At 42.6% G+C, this 27,126-nt stretch overlaps 1 protein-coding gene across 1 annotated transcript; it reads right to left on the reverse strand.

The window, feature by feature from the left end:
* Window positions 1–1,332: 1,332 nt before the first annotated feature.
* On the reverse strand, window positions 1,333–27,104 carry BOK (BCL2 family apoptosis regulator BOK). Its single transcript, XM_079977316.1, has 5 exons — window positions 26,828–27,104; window positions 24,773–25,145; window positions 13,669–13,797; window positions 4,276–4,439; window positions 1,333–2,314 (listed from the first exon to the last, which is right to left on the reverse strand). The coding sequence occupies exons 2-5, from the start codon at window positions 24,999–25,001 to the stop codon at window positions 2,189–2,191; spliced, it is 648 nt and encodes a 215-aa protein (XP_079833442.1). The 5' UTR covers window positions 25,002–25,145; window positions 26,828–27,104; the 3' UTR covers window positions 1,333–2,188.
* Between the last annotated feature and the right edge of the window lie 22 nt (window positions 27,105–27,126).

Here is a 27,126-nt window from a genome sequence, read left to right on the forward strand (position 1 = left end):
GGCACTTTCCCCGTTTGCTTAGCTCACCACCCAGAGTAATTCTGCCCTTCCCTCCTGAAACTCTGGCCTTTTGTCTCTACTACCTCTCACTGGCTTTCTCCATTTTTTGTCTCGCCCAGAAAGTATCTGTTAATGACCTTCTTAATGGGTTAATAGTTTGACCATTATTAGCTGTGTTCCATACCCTCTACTAGCTATGCCGGGCGGAATCCAGCAGAGTTTAATCAAGCCTTGATTAATTCTAACTTTGACTAAATCCAGGAATTATGGGGAGGATTAGCACCCAGGAGTTTAGGGGATCCTTGCCCTCTCCAAACTTATAACAACAATGTGAGTACGATCTGTTATGCAAGCACAGCAGCCATTTGCAAATAGATCCCCATAGGACTTGGCAGAGCCCCTCCCTCCCAGTAACTGAGCACCTAGTCGACAAGGGACAAGGTCTTTACAAAGAATGGGAGGTCTGAGAGTGTGCTTCTCGTATCTACCTCCACCCATCTCTTGTGCGGCAGGGGGTGAGCTGGGACAAGCCCTACAGCCGGTGACTTACACATGCAGCATCAGGGGAGAAGAGATGCAGCTTGGTATGGTGTCATGTGAACTTTCTTCCTGAGAATTTATGAGGGCAACAGCATGAGCCAGAAGAGAGGATTAGTAGCATACCTCAATTTTACCCTTTTCAGGTATGTAAAGAATGAAAAGACTGAACGAGATGCCATCTCCATGAGCCGGTTCATATTAGAAGCAGAAAAAGCGGAAGATCTGTAATTCTTTTCCTGCTCCTGCAAGAGGTGACATGGAACTCCTACAACACATCCATGGTAAGATGTCACCGGGAGGTCATGGCCCTCATGGAAGGGAAATGTCAGAGTCCCCACGCTGTGGAGCAGGGCTGAATCATGTCCCTGCCACTCCTACTTCTGCTTTTCCCATTTCTAGAAGCACATGCAACAGCTTTATGTGCACAAGGGAGTGGGGGCAGGCGGTGGATCTGTTAAGTCAGTTCTCCTTTCCAGAGTTCCTTTTGGACTGCAAAGCCAGCTTCCCCACCCAGACTTCAGATTTGATGTGGCGCTACTTTGCCAAAGCTGTGTAGTACACATTATACTTTTAAAGCACGTTCGAAGCACAATCTTTCCCGCAAACCCTGGGTGCTAGTGTTTCTGGAAATTGTAACTATTTGAGGGGTTAAAATGCAGTGCCCAGGATTCTTTGAGTTAAAGAATGGCCATTGAATGGGCACAAAAGATATACATGCATACCGATCATGCAACAAAATATTCATTTGGCATTAATTCTGCCACAACAGTAACAATAGTTGCATACTGTACATGATAAATACACAGCAGTTGATACAATTTATTGATGTCTCGTTTTGCTCCCCTCATAAGATACAACATGCTCATGGGATTGCCTGCATTCCACATTAACTTCATATTTGGGACAGAAAGGGTGATGAGAAAACTCAAAAATTTGCTGCAGTTAAATGTCTCTGAATTTTTCTTCCTCTTAAATGGAGGGTGGAAAACCTGTGGCCCTGCCCTAATTTTTTTAAGGCAATGTTTTTATTTATTTTTGGTCTTACTTCCCTCATATAAGCAAATTTTAACATGTAGCAGGTAGCTATATTATCCATGCTGAAAATCCCTCTCAGGCAGAGGGTGACAGAGCTCTAGTGACTTAAGACAACTGCACATTTTGGGTGATTACAGAAAACATCCATCTTACAACATTAGCCAGGGGTTTAGGGAAGTTTAGGGAAGATGGGAAGAAATCTACTGACTGACTAAAAAACAAAGGAGCCATTATCATTTTGCAAATGAAGTGGACAGTTTGCTTCTTAATAGCAACTCCAAGTAGGATTTCTTAGGTGTGTATGCATCATGTGACACAATTTGAACGGGAGGAAAAGAATAAATAACTGAATGGCAAGTCCAATAGCCTCCCAACCTTATGTACATGATTCCAGCCACTTAGAAAGCACAAAGGGCACTTGGCTGTAAGAAGTGATCAGGAGAAATGTTCCCCATTGTTGAGGAAAGTCTTTGCACTGAGGCAGCTGGAAAAGCCAGACAAGTGGAATGCACATTTGCCCAGCCCCTCTCTTCTTCATCGTCTCATTTCTTCCCCTTCTCTGTGCCAGCTGTGTCCGTGAGAAGGAGACATGGTTTCAATAGGCAATTGGATGTCATCTTTCCGGTAAAAGCACGAAGAAGATGGCCTTCAGGAAGTGGCCAAAACTACAAATAGCAGCCACAAGCCAATGGGAGCGAAGGCTGGGATCAGTATTCACCACACATTTTGTTATGTCAGTCTAGGGGGAGAGAAAAAGAAAAATGGATACTCAGAAATGTGATGTCATCAATACAATGTTTCGCACTCACATAATCTGTGTTCCCACATGGTTCTCCAAATATTTCTAGCAGATGGCTTGGGAAGATTTCCCACCTTTCTCTGCAGGTCACCAGCCCTAAAATATTTCCCTAGAGCTTTACAACCACCAATATTACCACCACCACTCTGTTTCCCAGTCATACTGAGACCCAAATCACTGTGCATTTTATCCATTTAACGCTGGCAAAATGAATCATATTATTTTTTCCAGAAGTTCTCAGTATCATCCTTTTCCATCCTCCTTTCTAAAATAAAATGCTTCCTGTAAAGATTATACAGTAAGCATAGTCACTGCCTGTTTTCAGCTTTGTTCTTTCATTTACTTGATCTAAATAACATACCCACAGCAAGGGACACTTAACACTCAACGTTACGGTTTTTTAGCCTGGACGTGCTAAGAACCATAATGTGTGATGTGAAGGCCATGGGCACATATCAAGCAAATGGCCAGGAGACCATCTCCCCCTTCCCCCAGCGTCCTTAGCAGCAGATGTGTCTGTCTGTCTCATAGCACATGCAGCACCAATCCTAAGCAATTCTGTGCTCATGCGCCTTGAAGGGATGAAAACTGGATTCATAGCAAAGGTATTGGCAGGTCAGGAGCAAATGAGGTTAGTGGAATTGTGCCGGGAGCTTGATGGCAAATATAGTCAAGGTTGCTGCAGGTCAGTGGGAAAGCTTTGGGAGCGTAGAGCTAGTATAATCAGGATCACTGCAGGGCAAAGGTGGACTGGCAAAGCTATAGCTAAGGGAGTAAAGTAAAGCATCAGCTCTGCTGAGAGGTCAACTCTCTCAAGTTCCTCCCTCCATCAAATGTCCCTGGCAGTAGCCATTACATCAGGCTACAGCCTAAGGAGAAAAAAGAAGCAGGCCCACATCGCTAATTCGACCAGCAATTTGTGGCTCTTCCTCTCCTTGATCTGCTACCATTCCAGCTAGTCATTATAATGAACAGCCAATGCCTATTTGCTTTTTGTCCCTTCTCTCTACCCCTCCATCCACACATCCTTTTTTCCTTTTGTGATATGTCTTGTAAAAATGAGGGCAAGGGCTTATTATTGATCTTGCTGCTCCAGGAGGACAGGGTAAAAATGCTTCAAATAAGTAAACATAGCTCCATAAATGGGAATTCTATCCAGTATTCTTCTTCTTCTATCCTGCATTCTATCTTGCATTCTTCTTCTTCTTTGGTGATCACTCATAGCCGAGTAAGATTGTCTTCCACGGTTTTAACAATGAGTCTGTAAGCGACTGTGGAGGCCAGTTCTGGATCCACATGTCTTTTCACAGTGGGGACATTGGTTTCCAGGTGGGACTTGATCACGGTGTGGATTTGCCAAGCATACCTTCCTCTTAGCATGTTTCTCCCTTGCGTCCTGAGTTTGAGTGTCTTCAAAGCCCATGACACCTTTGGTAAAGGCTGTTCTCCAACTGGAGCGCTCGTAGGCCGGTGTTTCCAGTGTTTACCAGTTGTCAGTGTTTATACTACATTTTTTAAGATTTGCCTTGAGACAGTCTTTAAACCTCTTTTGTTGACCACCAGCATTCCGCTTTTCATTTTTAAGTTCGGAGTAGAGTAGTTGTTTTGGAAGACGATCATCAGGCATCCGCACAACATGACCAGTCCAACGAAGTTGATGTTGAAGAATCATTGCTTCAACACTGGTGATCTTTGCTTCTTCCAGTACAAAATATTAGTTTGCCTGTCTTCCCAAGTGATGTGCAAAATTTTTCGGAGACACTGTTGATGGAATCTTTCAAGGAGTTGGAGATGACGTTTATAAGGCACTATACCTACCGGTAGCTCATGAGACCATTCTGTTTTTATTCATGTCAGTAATGTGTCCGTAACTTGCACATTCACTCTTTAGAAAAGCTTACCCAGCCTCCTCTCCTCTTCATCCACGTCACCAAAGTCTTGCGTACAAATTCTCCCAGGCAATCCACAATGGTATGGACCATGGCTGGCTGGGCGTGTCTTACACAGTCCACAGCAAGGCCTGCTGCCACAGCATAGAGAGACACTACTTTACCCCACGTTATGCCTGCAGGAAGAAGGGGAGGGGAGAAGAATTTCAGCATATGATTATTACAAAACTGGTGGGAGAAAGGGCCTGACCCCAGCCCCAAACTCTAGCCACTATGCCATTAAACCAGATGCTCTACTATGTACTAAGCTCTGGCCTCCTGAGCCTTCCAATGCTACATGCCTGGATGGCCTCAATTTTGAGAATGGATAGCATCATCTGGCACCCTGAAGTGGTTGGTTGATGAGAGGCAACGTCTGAGGTAGTGAATGATTTTAGTGGTTGTGTGGAATGGTTGGTGAATGAGATTGGGCCAGTAGCTGTATGAATAATGTGCATTATGCCTCGTAATGTTCCCTGACTTTTTGATATTGATAATCGTGTTTATGTATATGGATGCTATTTATGTATTTGTTTTGTTTTTGTGTAAGTCCCTTGACATGGTTTTTATTGAGATTATATTACATTTAGGTAATTTTTATCAATTGCAAACTGCTTCAAGATCTTTAGATAGCGAGAAGGCTATAAATGAAAATTATAAATAAATAAAGATGGACAGCATCAGCCTGCCTTGACTCATCCATCTGGCAAGGATTGATGTGCAACCCAGCATAGGCTGCCTGATGGAAAATCCACCTGGCTGGCTTCTCCTCCTAAATTCAAGAGAATCCAGGAGCACAAACCCTTACCTAGGACATTACCTATCCTCTCTGTGAAGTGCTGCGAGACAGAGCTAGCTTGGCCATACAAGCAAAAAAAAAGGCACCTTGGACACAAGTCCACGTTCTTAACTGTTTTAGGCATGGGAAACCCCCATACAAGGAGAGTGTACAATAGAGGCATTTAAAATGTCACGAGGTTCTTGACCACACACTCTGATCAAAGCAATGTCATCAGCCCTGTTCTGATTACGGTGATAAGATCCTTGAGCCAAATTAACTTGCTGTTCTCACAAAACCCAGCTGGTTTTTTTTTACCAAAAAAAGAGAGATCTAGGGAGGTAAATACCCCAAATGTTGTATGATGCATGAATACTGTATAGTCAATGTCTAGTTTGGTAGAAAAACACACAGAAATTCGAGATATTATCAGTTTTTCTCATTATCTACTGCCTACACTCAGCAATGGTGAATGAGGTGCAGTATGTAGCAAGAGAGTGGAATTCTGATCAGCCAGTTAATCTGGCCTGCAGCAGAGCTTCCCGTCCAGAAATGTGACCAGCTAGACAGAAGTGCCCTCAGGGGGCAAGTCCAACCATTCGTACTAGAGCTAGTATGAAGTGCCCTCCTCCCTCATCCCTGATCATTAGCCATGCAGGTTGGAGCTGATGGGAGTTGCAGTTCCAAACATCTGGAGGGCACCAGTTTGGAGAAGGCTGATCTACACAAAAAGAAGAGCGTCAACTGCTGCTGTCAAGAAACCAAACAAAGATAGCTACGCAGGTTGGTGTTCCCAATGTGTTTCCAAAATATATCTTTAATTCATGAAATATTTATACTCATTTTTGAAGGCTGCTCAAAAGAACGAGCTCACAAAAGCAGAAGGGTTCTTTTGAGCAGCCTCAAGGCAGCTGTGTTTGTTTTCAAATACAGAATAGCTCATTTTATCCTGTTAAATATAAGCAGCACCCATTCCTTTTACAGAGTGTGCACCTGTTCTTTATTTTAGATTAAAAAAAAATAAGGTTTACAGACTGGTTTTCAGCAGAGCCTCCATAACAGCATTCAATTTTTAAAAAAATACAATAAAATTATTTAACCAAACATTATAATCCCATTAAATATGTACTTGGAGTAAGCTTCACTTAAATCTGTGGGACTTGCTTCTGATTAAATGGACTGAGGACTGGGGCTCAAGACAGCTGCTGTGCTTTCACAACAAGAGAAGACAAAAGAGAGGTCTCTGATGACATGGTCCTTACAAACTCTGTCTCCTGTAAGCAGAATCCAAGTTCCTGGTTCTTGTTGTAAGAATTTTTTTTTTTTAAAGGAATGAAAATTCACAACATTTGTGAATACAAAATCTGAAGAAGTCAAGAAGGCCATGTGAATCTGGTCAATTTGCTTTAAAATGCAGACTAAATGAAATCCTCAAACATTGCCACCAACAAGTTATTGTGACAAAAACTTTACGGGACTAGAGCAGAGGTTCCCAAATTGTGGTCCACAGACCATCAGTGGTCTGTGATCATAGGAGTCAACTCATAGTGGCCGAGGTCCCTTCGGCCCCCCAATAAAATGTTTGAGGGGGCTGCCCCCTCTAAGTTGACGGTCATTGCCATTCAAATGGTGTGTGCACCGTGTCTTGTGATCAATTATGCAGGACACAGCTTACCTGGGCCCCCCAATATTTTATTCAAGTTGGCACCCCTGTCTGTGAGCTTCATTCTGTTACTCTGTGGCAAGTCTGTGGATTTGTGGTTGAAGACAAGAGATCCATCACATTAAATATTCCTGTTCATTTTAATTGTATTGTTGTTGATTCTTTTATTTCTTATATTGTATTTCATTGTGTTTCAATTTGAATTCTATGGAAAATTACAAAGCACAGTGCATAACAAACACTACAATAGGCAGAAAAATCATTAAGTGGTCCACCAAGACCTTCACCAGTTTTCAATTACAGATAGGTAGCCGTGTTGGTCTGCCATAGTCAAAACAAAAAATTTTTTTCCTTCCAGTAGCACCTTAAAGACCAACTAAGTTAGTTCTTGGTATGAGCTTTCGTGTGCATGCACACTTCTTCAGATACACAGATACATGTGTATCTGAAGAAGTGTGCATGCACACGAAAGCTCATACCAAGAACTAACTTAGTTGGTCTTTAAGGTGCTACTGGAAGGAAATTTTTTTTTTGTTTTGACCAGTTTTCAAGTGGTTCATGGAGGTGAACAAAACAGTTTGGGGATCAGTGGGCTATAGTCCACTTGATCAGCTACACCTGATGAAACAAACTCTAGTCCATGGCAGCTTATGCCATAATAGATGTGTCTTTAAGGTGCCACAGCCCTATTGTTTCTGATAGCTAAGCAGGCAAGACAATTTCCCATTCTGTTTATGCCTACTATTATCATGAACATCTTTCCTCCATTTTACAACACTCTGCAGTACAAGGACAGTGTCTGACCAGCATTTGGGAGCTCACAGATGTGACATAGACAGCTTGCCTGTTCCTTTGAACCCCTCCCGCTTTTCCCTGCCCACAAACAGCAAGAGGCACCATTCCACATCCAATTAAAAAAGATTGCCACCAATTCAGGATCCAGTTGGGCAAGAGACAACTGTTATTTCCAGAGACACTTAAGAATACCACCACTTATTTATATTTACGTATGTGTTATCCTAACAAAAGCAAGCGAGGAATAAACCAGAGGGGAGAAACCAGCAGGAGGGAGGGCTGTCCCTATGCATCTCCACATCGCAGAGCGGAATTTAAAAACAAATATCTGTTTCAAAGCTGGCAAGCAATACCAAAAAAAGCTGTCTCTTCTTCTGCTTTAGAAGATGCCAGATGGAAGCCAGCTGTGAAGCCAAGATATGTAAATATACTGCACAGCACAGAAGAGAGAACAAATGTGAATAATCTGGAGGGAGCCCACCTGCCCTGTCCTGCTTTGGCCTCCCAGGTACTGGAAAACAGCCAGGAAGCCATGTGAGGGTAAGTATCTGGTCTGTCTCCAAGCTCAGAAAACCACATTTCCCTTAGCTAAACAAATATGTCTACCAACTTCATTATCAAAGTACACAGCTCTCCATTCAGACCCCCAAACAAACTTTTCATGAGTTGTATTTAGAGATGGGTGAATCTGCCAATTTCGGTGACTCTCCGATTATTTTTCTCAAAGTTAAATTTAGTTCTCCACAGTTCCACATCACTTTGCAATTCTCTCTCTCTCCCCCCCCCCCCGCAAATGTCTGGCTCCTGTGTTACAGATTTTTGAGGAATGTGAGTTTCAAAGGCCGCCATGTTGTTTCACAAAGTTCACATTAGATTGATTCACCATTAAATATGAACTGAATCTAATTTCTCTCTTTTACAAAAAGGGGGGTGCTTGTGGGTGTATAGGAAAGGGAACAAACATTATACAGACAAAGCATGTGTACTTTGACCAAGGCTTCTTGCTATTCATTGCAGACAGTGCCTGAATTAAGAACTAGAGCTTGCTAAATCCAGTATTAGTATTACCTGGCATGGTCGGGGGGGGGGCATGTGTGGTTTGCTGCAAAAGAGGGAATGCACCACCCAAAAGAAGAAGACAACTGGACACAGATTTGCATCAAATTTTCAATTTGCATATTTGAATTTATTATGTTCAGATTCAAATTTAGGGAAAATACTTTAATTTAAAGAAAAAGGCATCTCACTATAGAAAGGCAGGCCATGACCAGGATGGGGGAGAAATTTGATATCATTCACAACTAAAGAGAACCTACCTAATTTGCATTTTCCAAAGCTAAAAACAAATCAAAACATAACCATCCTTTGAAATTCACACTTCTCTGAATTCCGCATTGCTGTCCAGCCAAATATTGTGCACAAAAATATGTATACTAGGGGAAAGCATGCATTAAAATGTTTAAATCAGTGAAACTAACATACAAAAAGCATTATATTAGGGGAAATCACTTTGCTAAAATCTGTATATTTAGCAAAATTGCAAAAAAAAAGTATATAAGAGGAAATTTGAATTAAAATTCTGACAAAGTTTCATAAAGACTTTTTTAAAAATCACAAATTAATGTGGAGATTTGAATTTAAGATTGAGGAAATGAGAATTTGAGACAAACCAAAATTAACAGATATGCCCATGCCTAGTGCGCCTGGTGACTATTCACTCTGTCTTCCAGGAGTTAACTGTTAAGGGACAATTTCAAGCCTCCTGCTCCCTTTTTAGGATTATTTATCTTTAAATTGGACTTGCTCAGCCCTTCAACCAAAAGGCAGCTTCAAGCAGAGAACTGTTCTCTAAAAGCCCTTCCAGTAAAGGACCCAAGTAGGAAACATGGTCACCTTAGGCCCAGTTTTCACCTGACAACTGGATGGAGAGTAGTAGCCTCCTTCACAAGTGATGACTGAGGCAGTTCATGGCACAACCTTGGACCATGACAGGCAGCTTCTATTTCTGTCTTGCCCAAGGGCACAATACACAGCTGTCTGAAAGCACCCACTTAAAAGCCTTTTCCTCTGGGCTAGGTAAGGCCAACTGCTTTGAAGTTTGCTTTATTGTGTTGAGAGTCCTTTTACACAGTGAAAGCTCTCCTTCAGCATCAGAATGAGCAACATGGCCAGTTTTAAGACTGATCAGACTAAACAAAAGCCTTACCCAAACTTTTGTGGACTCCAACGCAAGCAGCTCCCACAGACATTCATTGGATGTTTGAAATCAAGCCCAATATTTGAGATTTATAGCACAAACACAGGAAGAGGGCTGTCGCCACTCTTGACCTTGTAGTCAAAATCATCAGTGTGTTTTTTAAGTCATAGCTCCATGTATTTAACATGTATTGAAAGAGGCAGAAAAAGAAAAGAAAGATCAGTTTTCTTCTTTTAAACAACACCCATATATTTGGGATGGATGAAAGCATGTTAAAAGCATTTGTTGTTGCTAGTTGGAGAGCTGAATAGGGACACTCTCTTGCTCATAGTTTCTAGGTCCTTACCCAAAGCAATGATTGTGCTGGTTGGATTCAGAGGCATAGGAAATCATTATCTGGATTCAGACTAAGCGTAATGGATGTAACGTTTTATTTTCTAGTTCCTTCCTTGCATAGCACCACAAGCTAATTCATATTTTTTCAAGAATCACCATCTAAAAGACTTGCAGCTAAACTGCAAGGCACTAATGCTTTAATCAAATCTAGAAGATTAGCTGTACAATCGTACCTTGGAAGTCCATTCGACTCCCAAAATGTTCAAAAACCAAAGTGCCACTTCTGATTGGCTGCTGGAAGCTCCTGTAGCCAATCAGAAGCCCCATCAGATGTTCGGCTTCCAGATCGTTTACGAGGGGGGGGGGTGAGAGAGAGCTGTTGATGTTATTGATACTATTGTTGTATCTTTAGTTTTAGATCTTATGATTTACATGGAAATTGTTTCCATTTGGTTATGTACTTTTTGATGTGTTTTATTTATTGTTTATGATTTCTGTTATGTTTGTAATTATGTAAATCTTGTCATGTTGTAAGCTGCCTTGAGCACAGTTTCAACTATGGAAAGACGGCATACAAATAAAATGATGGTGGTGTTGATGACTGTACTGTGATAGAGCACAGCAGGTGCAGTTGAAAGGAAGTTATGTGGACAACAGAGCAGAAATCAGCTAAAGGACCATAAACTCATCCTATGTGAAGTGGACAAAGGTATATTTGTCAATCCTCAACCCTTTAAACACCAAAATGAGCAATCAAGAAACTTCTTCACATGCCCAAAAAGAAAGGACACGTATGTAAAATACATTTTGTATCTGACACAACATGCATGTGTTTTGTATCCAGTTTTGAACCAGAGTAAAAACCTCTCCCATCTGAAAAGTCACCATCTTAGTCAATTTTATGCCCCCTGCAAGATGAAACCTATTTTATGCCCCCTGCAAGATGAAACCTATTCTGTTAGAATTCCTGATCCATGATTGCAGTCATGGGATGGTTGTCTATCACATGATGGTGTATGTTTTGACTCCACAGAGTGGGATGTGATGGAGACAGGATGTTTGTGTTACTGTGTTCCGTGAAGTGGAACTATTGCTCTTTTTTCTATTTGCTGTCTGATGATAGAGAGAAAGGGAGCCATGTTGCAGTGCTCCGTGTGTGTTTATATGTAAGTAAAGTAGATTAGCCAAAATGCTGGGTTGCTGAGGTCTGTCACGCGAAATGCGCAAACTCTGCGGATCCCTAAGTGTGCCAGTGTCTGTTGGCATCTGTCGCTGTGATGTTCGGGCTGAAGAAAGCTTTTGAAGCTCCCAAACGATTGACCAGGAGGGAGAGAACATCCCAGTCGGGCATGTGTTTCTGCCAGGTTCCTACTCGAGTGTAGGCCGAGCTCCTGACACTATCAATTTAGCTAGGAGCAAGCCCAGCTGAACACAGTGGGATTTACTTCTGAATAAATATGCAAAGGGTTGCACTGTAATTTTACCCATACAACCATTTTCTGGAAGAAAAGCAGTTTTTATTTTATTTGCAGTGTGTGTGTGTGTGTGTGTGTGTGTGCGCGCGCGCGCCAGTGCCCACGCATGCTAAATCAAACATCTCATTAGTGCAGAATTTTAACATTAAAGTCCAATTTCTGAAAGCGCTCACTACAGCTGCTTTCTATCCTTAATTGCTGGATCTGGCATTGATTTTTCTTCTCCTTCGAAGAGTGGAATGTCTGGGTGAGGCATGACTGAAGCTCTTTATTTTGCTACTTTTAAGATTTAAGTTTAACTGTTGCTTGCATTTTACCAGCAAAGCCTCCACCATCTCCTCAGAAAAATGACATTAATTTGATTCCATCTAGCAGCTCTTAAAGGCCTAGATGGGTCGCGTTTGATTCACAGCTAGGGTTGCCCAATGCAAAAGAGTTTTGAGCTTCTGTGTCTTTAATATATAGAAGAAAGCACCTCTTCTGTCACTTGCTGAAAGTCCCTCTGCAACACAGCTCTTAAGAGTGCAACAATCCTGTCCTCATTTACCCCTGGTCACCCTACTAACTACAAATGAGGTGGGATATACTAGTCATTTCTGGGAGTCAGTGTGTTTTGTACCAGAGAATGGAAAATAAGCCTGAATCAGAGTGTTTGTTTTGAATGTCTACTGCATCTTTCATTACTGCTCAGAACACATTCAGCGGATGGCTCTGAATTGCCCAGCAGGTGGGAAGAGATTCCTGGAACATAGTCTGTCAACTATTGGAGGTGGGATGGCCACAGGAAAGAACAGGGTTGGAGCAGATTTCTACTTCCTTACTTCAGAGCTGTCCATGTATCCACTAACAAGGAATTGCTTATGTGCACTACACCCCACAATATGCATTGGGCTACCCACGATATACTTCAATATGCAACTGGCCCCTTCAAGATGCAGCAGTGTTCTCTCCACAAGCATTGCTTTCATACAATGTGTTTGGACACACGATGCTTCCCTCCCCAAATAAGCTTTAAGCAACTCCTAACCCATTGCCCCCACACGCAGAGTGAGGCAGTGCTGGATCAATGCTTTCTTTTTAACAAAAGTCACTCTCAAGCAAGATCCTCCCTTCAAATAATTGGAAATATGAATCGACAGCTGGAAATACTAATAAGAACATGAGAGGAGCTGTGCTGGATCAGGCCAAAGGAGGCTCATCTAGTCCAGCACCCTGTTCTCACAGTGACCAACCAGGCATGATTAAGCGTTATATAAATTCCATAAATAAAATAAATATATACCTAAATAAAATGGGAATCTGCATGCCAAAATAAGCTTAGGGCAACCCCAAATTAATTAATTAATTAATTAATTTAGTAGCTGTTATAAGCTACTTTATTTTTTAAAAATCTAAGTTAATGCACAATATAAAAGCAATAAACAATATAATTAAAACAGTAAAACAATAGAATAAAAGCATAAACAAACAAAAACAGGAATTCAAACAAACAAAAAACAGGGTTCGATCTTATGGATAAAAGTCACATCTCTTTAGAGAAAAGTAAAGAAACGGTGCTACCACTATAAGCCCTAGCTAAGAGAAACTGTCAGAGAATTATTCCTCTCGCAAGACAAATATGGTAAAATTATGTCCATGTCATCCCAATTCCTCTGCTCACTTAGAGGGTAGAGAATTTTGGGAAGTCATTTGTGCACAGTTGTACCCCAGACTGAAGCAGTAACTTGGCAGCCATTAATGTGTCCAATCCCAAGAGTCAAAAAGAGGAAGAAACTAGAAAAACATAAAGGTATTTTTTATGTAAGAAAGTCAGTCACTGCCGGGAGTGTAGTGAGAGCGAGCTCAAAAGCAAGGGATTCCCCTGCTGGGAGGAGAGAACTGGGGAGTGGCTACAGCATCTCCTCACCTGGTGAGATATAGGAGGAAAGAGTAAACAAACATGGCTTTGTGTTAAATCATTAGTGCAGCATCCACTGCCAAACCACTTACAGCCAGGATCCTCTGCCAAGTGGGCCCCACCCAACAGGCTCACCTAAAACATGCCTGTGCTTACACATCTTGCTTTGTTTCATTTCTCATCCCTCTCACTCCCTCACCCACACTGTGGATTGCAGGACAGCACCTGAAGTAAAGATCTGAGTCGCCACTGCCAGGAAGGCATCTGTTACCACGGTTTCCGAGTGCAGCGAGATGTTTAGCTGCCGTGCTACGTTCCGGTACAGGTTGGGCCTGATGTACTCCAGCTCATCACCTGAAAAAAGAACACACACAATTCAAACAAGGACAAGGAATTGTTTTAAACATTTGTAGCCCACCTTTCAATTAATATTCCCAAGGTGGGCATCTGTAGTACCCGAGACAAGCCTGAGGGAACTTGTGGCACCAGGGGGAGGCTATCCCAAAGCTAGATTGCAGATGTTGTTGGACTCCAACTCCCATAAGCCCCAGCCAGCATAGCCAATGGTCAGGGATGATGGGAGACATCTGGAGTGCCTCAGGTTCCCCAAGCCCTGACTTCAAATAAACAGAGTACAAGCGTCTAAAAACACAACTAAACAGTAGAATACCTGACAGGAGCTAATAGCTGAAAACACACAAATACTATTAATTAAGCACCACATGGTTAACCACATGGATACCTGGCACTGGGGATGGTGTTCAGCATGCACTACGGAAATGGCTCACTCTCGGATTTCCACTGGCCAGATTTCTAATGGCTGCACAGTAACAGGCCAACAGTGAACAGGGAGGTATTTATGCAGTGCTATTTTTCTAGAAAAAGAGGTGTAGGAACTCACCATAAACACATCCCTCGTTCTCTTAGAATGGCAAGGGCACCCACCAGAGAGGTGCCGGAACTGGGGGGGGGGGGGAGCCCTGTTTGTATGGGAGCAAGTTTTCAATACCTGGATCCTAATTCGAAATATTACGTGCCAAAACAAGCACTTTAGATTGTGCATAGAAACAGATAGAGAGCAACATTTCTCAGAAGTCACATTAGTTGCTGTTTCAAAAAATGATGGTGCAGCAGAAAAAAAGAAATGGGCTTTTTGTGCTGGGTTGCTGAGTTGCTAAACTGTATACATATGTATTTTTAAGATCCTCCTGTCAAGCATTCTGAAAATCCTTTCTGGACTGAAGATAGCAAATGCATTAAATGAATCAATAAATCGAGCCATTCTCTGATCACATTTAGTTTCAGGATCTTCAGAGTGTCTTTAAAGATAATAATAAATAATAATAATAAATCTTTATTGTCACTACACCATCTGTGTGCATGGTATTCTTGTATTATCTCAGAGAGGGTTAGAGAAAAGGTTCTGTTCCCCCAGCCCCTGGAAATATGTCGCCTAAGCAATATGTTGCCCCTGCTAGGCAATATGTGGAGGCCATGGGCCAGGAGTCAGCTTCACCTGCTGAACAGCAGCGTGAAGGGGAAGAAGGCGGAGTGACTCCACCTGCAGCTGATCAGCCTGCAGGGACACAGAGGAGAAGGCACTGATGAGAACCAGCTGGCTTCAGCCTTCTTAAGCAGAGCTTCCAGCAGCAGTCAGGTGCTGGTAACAATGCCTGTAGTTCTTGGCCCTACCTTCCTGCTTCCTGTTCGTCTTGACCCTTGACCACCATGATAACTGGATTTCCTGACTCCTGAACTGTCTGACTACGCAGATTGCTGTTTGCCCAGCCCTAGGACTGGACCTGACCTGGGATGCCTCCAGGCAAGTGCAGTTCAGAGACTCTTCTGGTTATCTGGCCTCCCACTCCACTGAGCTCTGCACATTGCTGCTCAGCAATGAGACACCGACTGTATCTCATAGCTTCCATGGGACAACCTCTTTTCAACTCCTTGTCAGCCGTCTATCAAAGAAGGTATTTTATGGGCTGGGACATGGCAGAAGTAGTACAAGGCCTGCCTGAAGCTGTGAAACATAAATAAGGCAGATTAAATATGTCACCAGTTATTTCCTACGAATAATGACATGAGATATTTAGACTTGGAATAGTCTTCCCTTGCCCCCAAGATCCTTCACTGGCTTGCTGAATCTAAGCGATCTCAAAACCAGCAGCCATCAAGTGTGCCAGGCATTTTTCTTGTTTCTGTATCCTTTTCCCAGAAGTGTGCGAGGACGTCAAACAGGAAAAGTCACACCCATTATAAAACACAAGAGATTGGAAAGTGGCCAGAAAGAATAGTCAGGTGTAAGCGTCAAGACCCATGAACTTAACAGAATCCTCCAGGAGTCTTGCAAATCCTGGGAACAGCTGTATCTCAGTGGCAGAGGGTCTTCGTTGCATGCAGAAGATCTCATGTTTAATCCCCAACAGTTCCTGGTAGGTCTGGGAAAGTGTGAAACCCTGAGAGCTGCTGCCAATCAGTGTAGACAACACTGAGCTCCATAGACCAATAGTCATGTCTAATTATTCTCTTGTTACACAGCCTCATGCTTGCAGCTACTTTATGACCGCTCCTTTACTTGGGCTTTCAAAATGCAAATAGGGATATAAATAATAAACGTAGTCCCAAATGTGTTTGTGCTAGACCAGTACACACTCCTGGTTATAGTTCTAAGGCTTTTCTGCAAAGCAATTTTACTAGGCAAATGGGGGACGGACAGACACATATTTGTTTCTCTTTGATTGTGTACTTTCCATGCACATTTCCCCTAGACTGTGCTTCAGTTACAGGATACTCCAGTTAAGTGATTTGATTAACAACCTATGCCCTTTTAAAATGTGGGGGTTGGGGGGTTGGGGTGGTGGTAATTGGGTTGTTTTTATTTTGACTATATATTTTGTGGTTTTATATTTTGATTTTGCTCTGTGAACTACCCTGAGACCTCTGGGTATAAGACAGTATACTACTACTACTACTACTACTACTAATAATAATAATAATAATAATACTGCACCTTCCCCTGAAACCATCTGCTTGTATCATGAGGGGAAGCTGTGCTTGTGGATGCTTTGTGGAATGTGCTTGTGCACTAGCATCTACTGGATATCGCACAAGATATTGCACAAATATTAGCAAGCAGTTGGAGGACGTCTCTTAACTAATCTTACACATAGGAGCATGGTCCAGGCCTTGGTCCAGTCACCATCTCTATCAGCCTAATCTACCTTGCCAGGTTACTATGAGGCTAAAATAATAACAAGGTTGTCATGACGTAGACATTAGTACTGTAGGGTGAATCTGGTGTGGGTGTGTATAGAGGATGAGCCTCAGCTCCTTTGCATTAGCTTCTCAGCTAATTACTTCTGACCAAATAAGGATGACTAGCTAGCCATCTTTATTTGCTCAGAAGCAAATTTGTGCCTGGGCCCCATGCCTCATATGTAGGGCCGTAGCTAGCGGGTGGCGAAGTGGGCCCCTGCCAGGGGCGCGGTCAGGGGGCGGGGCACAAAATTGGCTAAAATTTTGTCCATAAATAAAAATATTGATTATTGCCTCATAAGAAAAGGTTTTAAATAGAGGGTGAATTGAATGGGTGGGGGGGGGGTGGAGAAGTAGTGGAAAGAAGAGCTTTTTTGTCCGTGGCTAGGGGGCGCAAGATCACCTAGCTACGGCTCTGCTCATATACAACTAGCCACAGCACTGGATTTATTTAGTCTCATTAAGGACAGTAAAAAGTGTTGATTATTTGCCATTCATGCAACCATCCGGCACTCTCAATTAAGCCAGCATTTAAACAGATTTTTTGTTAAAAGCCAAGTTTTTGGAGAAACCTGCAAGGAAAACATTTGACCCTCTGAAGGGCTGGATTGTTCCATGTTATCTGACAAAAACAGAAAGGAACCGTGGTTTATATATGCACAAGCCTGATAAGAGGGAACATTACCCACTGATAAGGGAGGGGGGCTCTCTGCACTAGGAATGGGGGATTCCTTTTGAGATATGGCAAAGAAGGGAGGAAGTTGAGGACAGCTGCTTCCCAGAAGAGAAGCACATTGCATGTGAAGGAAGAATAGGGCATAGTGTAAATTGGCAAAGGTTTGCTCTACATTAGCAATGCTGCAAATTTGTTGGAGTACAGGCTCCTGTGCCCCCCCCCCCGTGTGAGCACACAACCAGCTACACTGTGACATAATGCTCACATGATCACTGGCCTTTGAAAAATATTTATTATTTGTATGGCTGAGATTTCAAGCACATTAATGTGTCTAACAGTTGCGTGGCGATTCTCGCCTTCCACCAGTTGGAATAAATAAAGACATAGGACACCATTATTTTAGGTTAATGGGCAAAAATTGGCCACAACTTTATTGGTTACAGGTAAGAGTGATACTGGCTTTAGGCATTAGTCCTATCAGACTATCCGGCTTCAGCCTGTTAGCATGAAAACCGGAAAGGGTTAACACCAGCAGGGGGAGCCCTGAGATGGACATCACTAGGAACTCCCCGAGGGGTCACCGCTCGGGGGTGTGCTTTAGGCCCTGGCCTCCATAGGTTTCGGATGAGGCAACGCCCCCAGAATCCTTTACCAGACTACCCTTAAATATCTGGGGGAGGTGATGGCGCTCCCCCCCCCAACTCATCTACATAATAATACCCCTACCAATGCCTAACCGCCATAACCAAGAGAAGTTGTGACGATTTGCTATGAGGTAGGCGAAAAACCAAATGGCCAGTGCCAATTCGCCAAGTGGAAAAAATTCCTACCAGTTTGGAACAAGAGGGAGATAAATTAAAATTGCAGAGCTTTGAAAAACTAAAAAACAAAGTGCGAGATTGGCTTCATTATTATCAAATAATGGAGGCATATAATTTGGATAAGAAAATTGGCTTCCAGGTGGAAAAATCAAAATTAGAAACAGAACTGTTAGATCCCAAAACTAAGATTTTGTCAAGAATGCATAACTTGCTGTTGAAATGGAACACTCAAGATGAAACGGTGAAATCTGCTATGATTAAATGGGCTCAAGATGTTGGACACAACATTATGTTGGCTGCCTGGGAACAGTTATGGCATGTAATGCCTTAAGAGAGAATATTATGAAAATGATATACAAGTGGTACATGACACCAGCTTTCTGGGAGATGATCTATAATGAAATGAAAAAGGTATTTAAATATACCTTCCTGAAGAAACCAGAGGCCTTTCTCCTGGGCATGGTCGGCCAATTGGTGCCAAAGAAGGATAGAAATTTTTTTATGTATGCTACAACAGCAGCAAGGATACTTATTGCAAAGTATTGGAAGACACAAGATCTACCCACCCGGGAAGAATGGCAGATGAAGGTGATGGATTACATGGAACTGGCGGAAATGACTGGCAGAATCCGAGACCAGGGAGAAGAGTCGGTAGAAGAAGACTGGAAGAAATTTAAAGTCTATCTACAGAAACATTGTAAAATTAAGGAATGTTAGAAGGATGCTGGAATGAAGCTATGTGGTTTTAGCAGTAATGTTATAAAGGATTAAGTAAAAATGGATTGTTAACAGGTCAGAATGTAAAGTTACAATATATTAAGATAAATTAGTAAGATAAAAACAAAGAAGGAAAGGATTCGCTGAAACAACTAATGAACTAGAATACAAAAAGGGAGGTGTGAGGAGGCGAAGGAAACAAGCAAATGATAGATAAGATATGGAAAGATGGATTTGTTTTTAATTGTTTTTATTTTTTTCTGTATTTTGTATTTTCTGTTTTTCTTTTTCTTTCTTTTTTATTCTTGTAACTTTTTGAAACACCAATAAATATTATATATATATATATATATATATATATATATATATATATATATAATAATTCCTACCAGGCCCCTTAACGGCGACCAACTGAAGTCCATAGCAAGGTCAGAGGGAAAACCTAGAGGGTGAGTGGGTGGGAAACCAAATCTGCTGCGAGGACGAAAAGGGGAGATCCCGGGGCCGCGCCAGCCTTAAATGACCCAGGCCACGCCCCTGGAGCCAGCCAATTAGCTGGCCCTGGGGCTGACGCGGCCCGAGGATTCCCCGCTCGATTGTTGGGGCGTGAGCCCACAACACCACTTCCTCCTTATGTTGGAAGTGGCTTTAGCATGACTCCCCCTTTTCTGGAGTCTTCTCCCCATTAGTCTACAAAGCGAGTGGCAGGTGAATAACATGGTGCAAGAACACAGAGGGAGGGGAGTGGTTCAATCCACCTTTGGCTCTGCCCCCACTTCTGATATGTGACCCTCAACAGATTACCCACAAAAGAGTGTGGCCCTTGGCAGAAAAAAGTTGCCCACTCCTACTCAAGGACATAGATGAATAATAAAATAGATTGCAAAGCGCCCCAAAAGCATCTCTTCAAACTGTGTAAGTGGCCAGTGAAATGGAAAATGCTGTTGAAAGCAAGTGTAAAGTGGCATACATTGAGCCAAAATAATAATTCTGATTTCACATATATATAATGATGGGGCCTGGACTTGTAGTGACCACCCAGTAAAGAGATCTTGAGGTCATAGCAGTTAGAGAAGTGAAAACGTCATGTCAGTATGTGGTCTAAGTGTGGGTATATCTGCCAATTATGGTTTCTCTCAGGTTATCAACTTTCCAATTTGAAACTCAGTTCTCCATATTTCTACATCAATTTGTGAACTGGAAAAAAAAACTCTTGAAAATTCACAAGCATTTTAGTGCAAAATTCGCCAGCATTTTAGTGCACAATTCTCCTAATATAGACATCTGTATGTAATTTTGCCTGATAGACACATTTTTGCAATGCATTTCCCCCTGAAATAAATTCATTTTTATGGACACTTTACCCCAGTATATGCATTTCTGTGCACATTACTTTGCAGGAGAACTGCACTGCAGAATTCAGAGAAGTGCAAATTTTGAAGAACGATGACATTTCAATTTTCGTATTGTTTCAGAAAGTGCAAATTAGGTGGGTTTGCCTTTCAGTGCAAACGGACTTGGAATTCTCCCCCATCCCTGTGTGATAGTTGCAAAGCTTCATGTCAGAGTTCTCTAGGAAAGGGATTGACAAATGAAACTGCCCATACTGCAATACCTTTATACAAATCTATGTGTGACCAAAGAGCTCAGACTCAATGTCCTTTTAAGTATGCCCCGGAAATCTCTCAACTTGCCTGGGAAAGTGTGCAAAACAAAAACTTTTGTTGTCGTGTACGCTTGCTGACATCTGCCTATAATAATCCACAGTGAGGGACTCTTGCCAGCTATGACTGTTAGTGTAACAGCTCTGGAAAATGCAGGTGCCTTCCCTTCTGCCTGAGAGTTACACTGAGAGGGAGCAATTGCCCATATGTCCCGCTTAGAGGTTTAGCAAGACACATTTTTGGTTGTCCACTGTAGGAAACAGAGTGCTGGACTAGATAAGACTTTGGATCTGCTCCACCAGGGCTCTTCTTCTCTTTCAGCTGTGAGGAACCTTTTGCCCTCCAGATGTTTCTGAACTACACCTCCCATCATCCTTGGCCATGCTTGTGGAAGCTGATGGGAGTTGTAGTTCAGAAACAGCTGGAGGGCCAAAGGTTCCCCACAACTCCTATATAGCATGTTAGAAACTGCTGTGCGATTACTGCGTAATGAACGACCGGTGTCTATAAATTATGATAACAGGTAAACATGGACATTCTTATGCATAAGGTATGGGAAAGAATAGCACGCTCACCTCAAGATCTGTTGGGCTTTTCCCTCCCAAAAGTATAGCCAGTACTGTGACATTTATAAGGAGGTTCACTGGGGAGATAGGCCTACGCATAAGCTATTGCACCTATATTATGTCTCTTTGCCTATGCTTCAGCACTGGACTGGTTCCAAGTAATTGCCCTTCTGTTCACTGAGAATTAAGACATCCATTCAAAAATTTGATAGGAACTCCAGACACACAAGGTGTTCCCCAGACGCTCTCACCAAAGCTGGAACGAGTCAGACTTGTTGCACCACTTGGCACAGGCTACAAAAGCTTAAGGCCACCATATTTCGTACACATTGTTGAGAAAGAGCATGAATACAGCATGGCTTCCGTAACCATATAGGGTTGTTTACAGCAGAAGGAAAAGAAAGGCTCAGTGGGGGGTGGGGTGGGGAGGTGGTGTTTCCCTCAAGCCTTCTATGAATGTTTTGATTTCAAGCCACATTGCTTAGATGGAATGCCAAGTTATTGTACCCATAAGCCAAATCCTACTCAAAACGTTAGCAGCCAGGACAATTGCCAAAGATTCGCACCACAGCACTTGCACTGGCTTTCTGAAACACTCACTGCCACCCGCGTATCTAAAGGATGCAAGTCCCACACTCTGGCCTCAGTCTTGGAGGAAAATTGAATGGGAGGCGGTAAATACACACACACACAAAGTGTAGGAAGAGCAACAGGGAGAGAATAAAGAGCAAAGGCAGTTGATGGAGAGAACAGCAAGAAGGCAAAGGAATGACAAAAATAAAAGGAATACAAGCCCCACTGGAGATGAGGAGAACAGTTCTGAAAAGAACTAAAAACTGATGGGATCACCTCAACAAGGAAGTCTACATTATACTCCAAGGTCTCAGCCTGAAGGGAAGACTGAAAGCAAAGAATGAGAGGTGGATTAAAACCAGCTGTAAAAAAGTCCAGAAACAGACATTTAAAAGGACAGCTGTTAAGATTGGTGTTCCCACTGCATTTTGATGGTATCATTATCAGTGATGTGTATAACCTCTTCATAAATATGCCAAAGCTACATACTCAAATAACCTTGAGCAAACAAAAATGTTTAATTTGTCCTTTTTAGGGAAGGCTTTGATGCCTTCTCTCTCTCATTCTTGTAGATGGAGGAGACACTGGGATATGGAGGGGATTGAGGGCACAAGGAGAAGGGGATGACAGAAGATGAGATGGTTGGACAGTGTTCTCGAAGCTACGAACATGAGTTTGACCAAACTGCGGGAGGCAGTGGAAGACAGGTGTGCCTGGCGTGCTCTGGTCCATGGGGTCACGAAGAGTCGGACACGACTAAACAACAACAAAAGCATTTGGCTTATGAGGCTCCTTGTGACAACATTTCGGAACCTTGTCAGAGGTTCTCAAAGGTGTAATCTTTTTAAAAAACATTTGACAAATAAAGAAGCCCACTTTTTCTAAGAAACATTTTGTGCACGACAGAACCCACAGCACTGAACTATTCCTCTCCAGAGTATCAAGATACCAAAACATTGCAAAGGTAGGCCATTCGGGTCTTTCAGTTATATAACTAAATACCATAAGTGCACAGTATGCTGCTATTTATTGCTGTAAAAAATCTGAACAAGCAAAAATGCCAGAACAAATTCCCATCTTCGTACAATTCTCCTTAGCCATGAAATTGGCTCTTCAAGTACTGACTTGGCAAGTGTCAACATCGATACCAAAGCCAAATGACAGAGAGAAAAGAGATGTATAACTAGTACTATCAGAGGCGGATTTAGGGTGGCACAACCGGTTACCCAGAACAGGGCGCTGAGCTGAGGGGGCGCCTTCCCAAAGCCTAGTAAGCACTTGCTACAGGAAGAAGGCCTGAGTGCTGACAGGGTACCAGAGTCTTCCCACCTCCTTCCCCATGCCTAGTTAGCACTTAGCCAGCTTTGGGAAGGAGACGAGAGGGCTATGGGGTGTGCATCTCAAATTTTGGCCTTGCATAGGGTGCTGTTACTGAGGTCTGTCCTGGTACTATAATCCCACATAATGTTTTCACAATATAAAGCCAAATGACAGCTGATTGCCTGCAGTGCTTTGGAAAAGTGGGGTGCAACTATTCTGACTGCAGAAGATTCTTGCAACTGAGTAGAAATCTTATTTCAGCATCCCTTATGCTCACCATCTGTCATAATTGAGGGCAACTGAAAGCACAAGTTTACTGTTCACAAATGAAGATGCAACACTAATCTATTATGGGCAGGTTGCTAAGCAAATGCCAGATTGTAGCCTCAAAAAGTCTTATCTTATAGGCAGCAATTATTTTTCAGGGTATGATAGTGGCATCATTGCTTGTGATGTGCACATGTATTTCCTTCGTCCCTGGTTAAAAAAATTTGAGCACAGCAAAATGTTCAACCAGAATGATACTATCTTGAGTCAGATTCTATAGAGTAGTACAACTGGAGCATGGGTAGCCGACATGATAACACCCTGAGTTGCGGACTAAAACACCCATTGACTATACAAGTCGAGGCTGATGGGAGTTATAGTCCACAACATCTGGAGGGCATATAGCTATATCTCTGAACTAGACTAATGAAATGTTATTGTACCTGAGAACAACAGAGGGCGCAGCAGGTTGAACTCTATCTGCTCCCATCCTTCCTTCCTCAAATGGACACACATGTCAAGTTCCAAAGAGTAGGCTGATTGTTACTCCCACCCTTCCCCTTGTTCCAAGGGGGCATATTTTTGTTTTTTAATTATCTGCAGAGCTATTTGATTGTTTGTTGGGTCTTTCTTTCTTTCTTTCTAAAAAGTTTATATTTAAATGTGCCCTACATGATTGATACAAAGACCAGCCAATCAGCTCTGTGCACAGCCCTGGTCTATGAACAGAGGAAGTGGCTTTATAAATGCACACTGGATGGCCAATCAGTGATGCAAACAAGGAAAACAAATTTCGCCTATACTCAATCCTAGGAAGATGGTATATATGTTTCTGATGCTGATGATGTTTTAAATTTGTATCCCACAATGTCTAAACTGCAATGAGTTCACTTCCCCAGTGGGCTCACAGTTAAAACTATGAGAAGACCACAGTTAAAACTATATAAGACCTATTGCAGTCATTAAGAGTCGTCAACAGGCTCATCACAGCTATCTGCCAATCACCCATTCCCACCACCCTTCTGAGTAATACCCCTCCCCACCTTCTCACTATATAGAAGGGTCTGGTGACTTCTGTTTCAGTGTATCTGAAGAAGTGTGCATGCACACGAAAGCTCATACCAAGAACTAACTTAGTTGGTCTTTAAGGTGCTACTGGAAGGAATTTTTTTATTTAGTTAAAACTATGTCTGTTCACATACTGTCATCACTTTTTTTCCAAGCACACATGGGCAATGAGGAGGTCCAGAAGTCTGGGCTGAGCATACCACACACTTCTGATTCTACAGGCATGAGCAGTTTTAGAGGAATATGACCAAACACCATTCACCTGGATGCCCTAGCAGAAATTAGCACGATTGCGGGGGATTTGTTTGCCGAGCCTTTCACTCAACAGCATCTTCCCCCTGAAATCCCAGGAATCCAACCTGCCACCCTCACAGAGGCACTGACAGTTTCAGCACTTACCTAATCTTAGAAGTATGTTGGACACTTCTGCTAACTTGCCACCAGGAACAGGTGTGCTTTGCTCAGGCTTGTTCCAGCCAATTCCAGCCCGAATCAGCCTGGAGTGAATGAAGTCTCTGCAGAGCACTTTGGCCTGCGATACAAGCTCCTTGTCTGTAGGAGTCCGATCAAACACTTCCATGACTTCTGCAGCAAAGACAGAAGAGCGGCGCAGAACCTCCATCTTCATCACCTAGCCCCAAGCAGGCAGGGTGGAGCAGTCATGAGGAATGAGTTGGTAGTAGGATGCCTCCAGGGAAATCTACAGCTGGCCAGTGGTTCACTATGATCCTGATTCACTGCAGCTCTTGCCACGAATGTTCTTTGGGGCTGCCTGGTTGATAAAGAACATTGAAAAATCCATGAACTTAAAAAAAAAGTGCACAAAAGGAGTACCCAGGCATCCAAATCTCATTGCGATGTTGTATTTTAATACTTAACACTATTTATGCTGGAAACAGAATCGCATCACAACCGTATGCATTTTTTACTCAAAGGAAGTTCCCCTGTGTTCAATGGGGCCTACGCAAACATTGGTGCTTTAGTGATTCTTGCAAAAATAAAAGCAAAAGTAAACACCCCAGAACATAAATCACATCTTGTAGGGTGCAGGACATCTACAAGTGCAAGGGGGGATGCTGGCAGAATTTTTACAAATCTAATGCTATTTCTTACAGACCCACTAGCCCCCTTTAAGAATTAGCACAGCAGACGTTAAATTTGGTGAGAATCTCAAAGTAATGTTCAAAGACAGATACTCCCATCTTGTGTTGTTGTTTTTTTGTGACAGAGAATAATAAAGTAACCACCGAAGAATACAAAATCCCAGTGGCAGTAAAATCAGCAAAAAAATGTGCACATCAAATCACATCATCCACTCAACCAAAACATGGCTGGCTGAGAAATAAGGATCTCAACAAGCTGTCTCCCTTGGCTTCTTCACAGAACAAAAACTGTCACCCCAGACTTTATCCTCTGGGCATGTATGAGACAGACAGACAGACAGACAGACAGACAGACAGACAGACAGACAGACAAACAGAACATAGAAACCTCGAAAGGGTTTTTGTTTGGTGCGATAGGCACACCAAATTCTTGATCTTAAGTAAGAAGACATTATTATTGCATCAATGTTGTTTCACAGATGTTATTAATTTAAAAATCACAGAGCTGCAAATAAACCTCTCCAGTTGCGTCTGGTAACTAACTCCCAGCCCCGAGCATCGATTTGGCACATCCCTAACAAAACACTTCATAGACAAGATATGAAATTCTGGCTTGACAGTTTGGTTAAAAAAGGGGGAAAGAGATTATGTTTTGCATTTTTCCTCTATAAACCTTAATAGAATTTATTTACAAAATGAAATTCTGGCTTCACACAGAGAACATCAATGGAAAGACCAGCATAGCTCAGCAGCAGTCAGAGCGCATACCCCATGTGCACAAAGATTCAATTCCTGGTGGAAAGACCATTGCCTGGGACCCTGTAAATAACTGGACCAAGATTGGCCAATGGCCTGACAGCAGAAGCAGCCTGAAACCCTGACAAGAGGACCAAGAGGTTCCACAGAGGTTTCTGGCAGGACATAAAACAAGATGGGATTTACCTAAATGTCTCTAGCAGCAAGGTGTGCCATTTGCACCATCTTTTTCCAGCCTATTTCTTACTGAGATTTTTTTTCGGTCCCCTAACAGGATGAGCAGAACAACCCTAAGCATTCATTGAATGACAAGAGCAAAGCATCCCACCCACTCCACACCCAGAGAGACACAAGGGCCTAAAATGAGGGTCAGAAATAGCATTGGGGCATCAAAAACCGCTTGAACCTGATCTGGCGGGAAATACAGGTTAACCAACAATGCAACTTTTTGCTCAGAAGTTAGAAACCTAGCAAGGTACACACATCAGCAACAGGAGTCCTGGGATGGGATGGCCTATTCTAAATAGGGCATGAGGAAAGGAAACCGCAAATAAATCCAAACCATCAAGCTTTTCAGCTTTATAAAGCCATTTACCTTTCCAGAGCATTTCCACCCACAATTATATGCAGTTTGGCTTCGTATGTTTTTGTATTTTCCTTGGGAAGAATTTGCCCCCTCCTCCAGGGCCTGGGCTGCAGAGAGACTATAATAAGGATGCTGAGCTGCTGAAGCCACGCTGCATTTGCTTCTTCCAAAAGACCTGGAGCCACGGTCCGCTCTTCTTGCAGCCTCCTTTGCTGCTGTCAGCTCTGGCTCTGCTCTTTTTCAAAGGGAGGGGAAAGCCAGCTTCTAGCAGTAGCCTTGTAAGGAAGGTGGATTAACTAGCGGGAGGA

Source organism: Podarcis cretensis (genome assembly GCF_951804945.1).
Source record: "Podarcis cretensis genome assembly, chromosome: 5".
NCBI classification, from domain to species: Eukaryota; Metazoa; Chordata; class Lepidosauria; order Squamata; family Lacertidae; genus Podarcis; species Podarcis cretensis.

Coding starts and splice junctions, on each gene's coding strand:
- BOK (XM_079977316.1), bottom strand. CDS start 25,001: ATGAAGATGGAGGTTCTGCGCCGCTCTTCTGTCTTTGCTGCAGAAGTC. Junction 4,440..13,668: donor GACTCAGATCTTTACTTCAG/GTGCTGTCCTGC, acceptor TTCTTCCTGCAG/GCATAACGTGGGGTAAAGTA. Junction 2,315..4,275: donor TGAAGAGGAGAGGAGGCTGG/GTAAGCTTTTCT, acceptor CTCTCCCCCTAG/ACTGACATAACAAAATGTGT.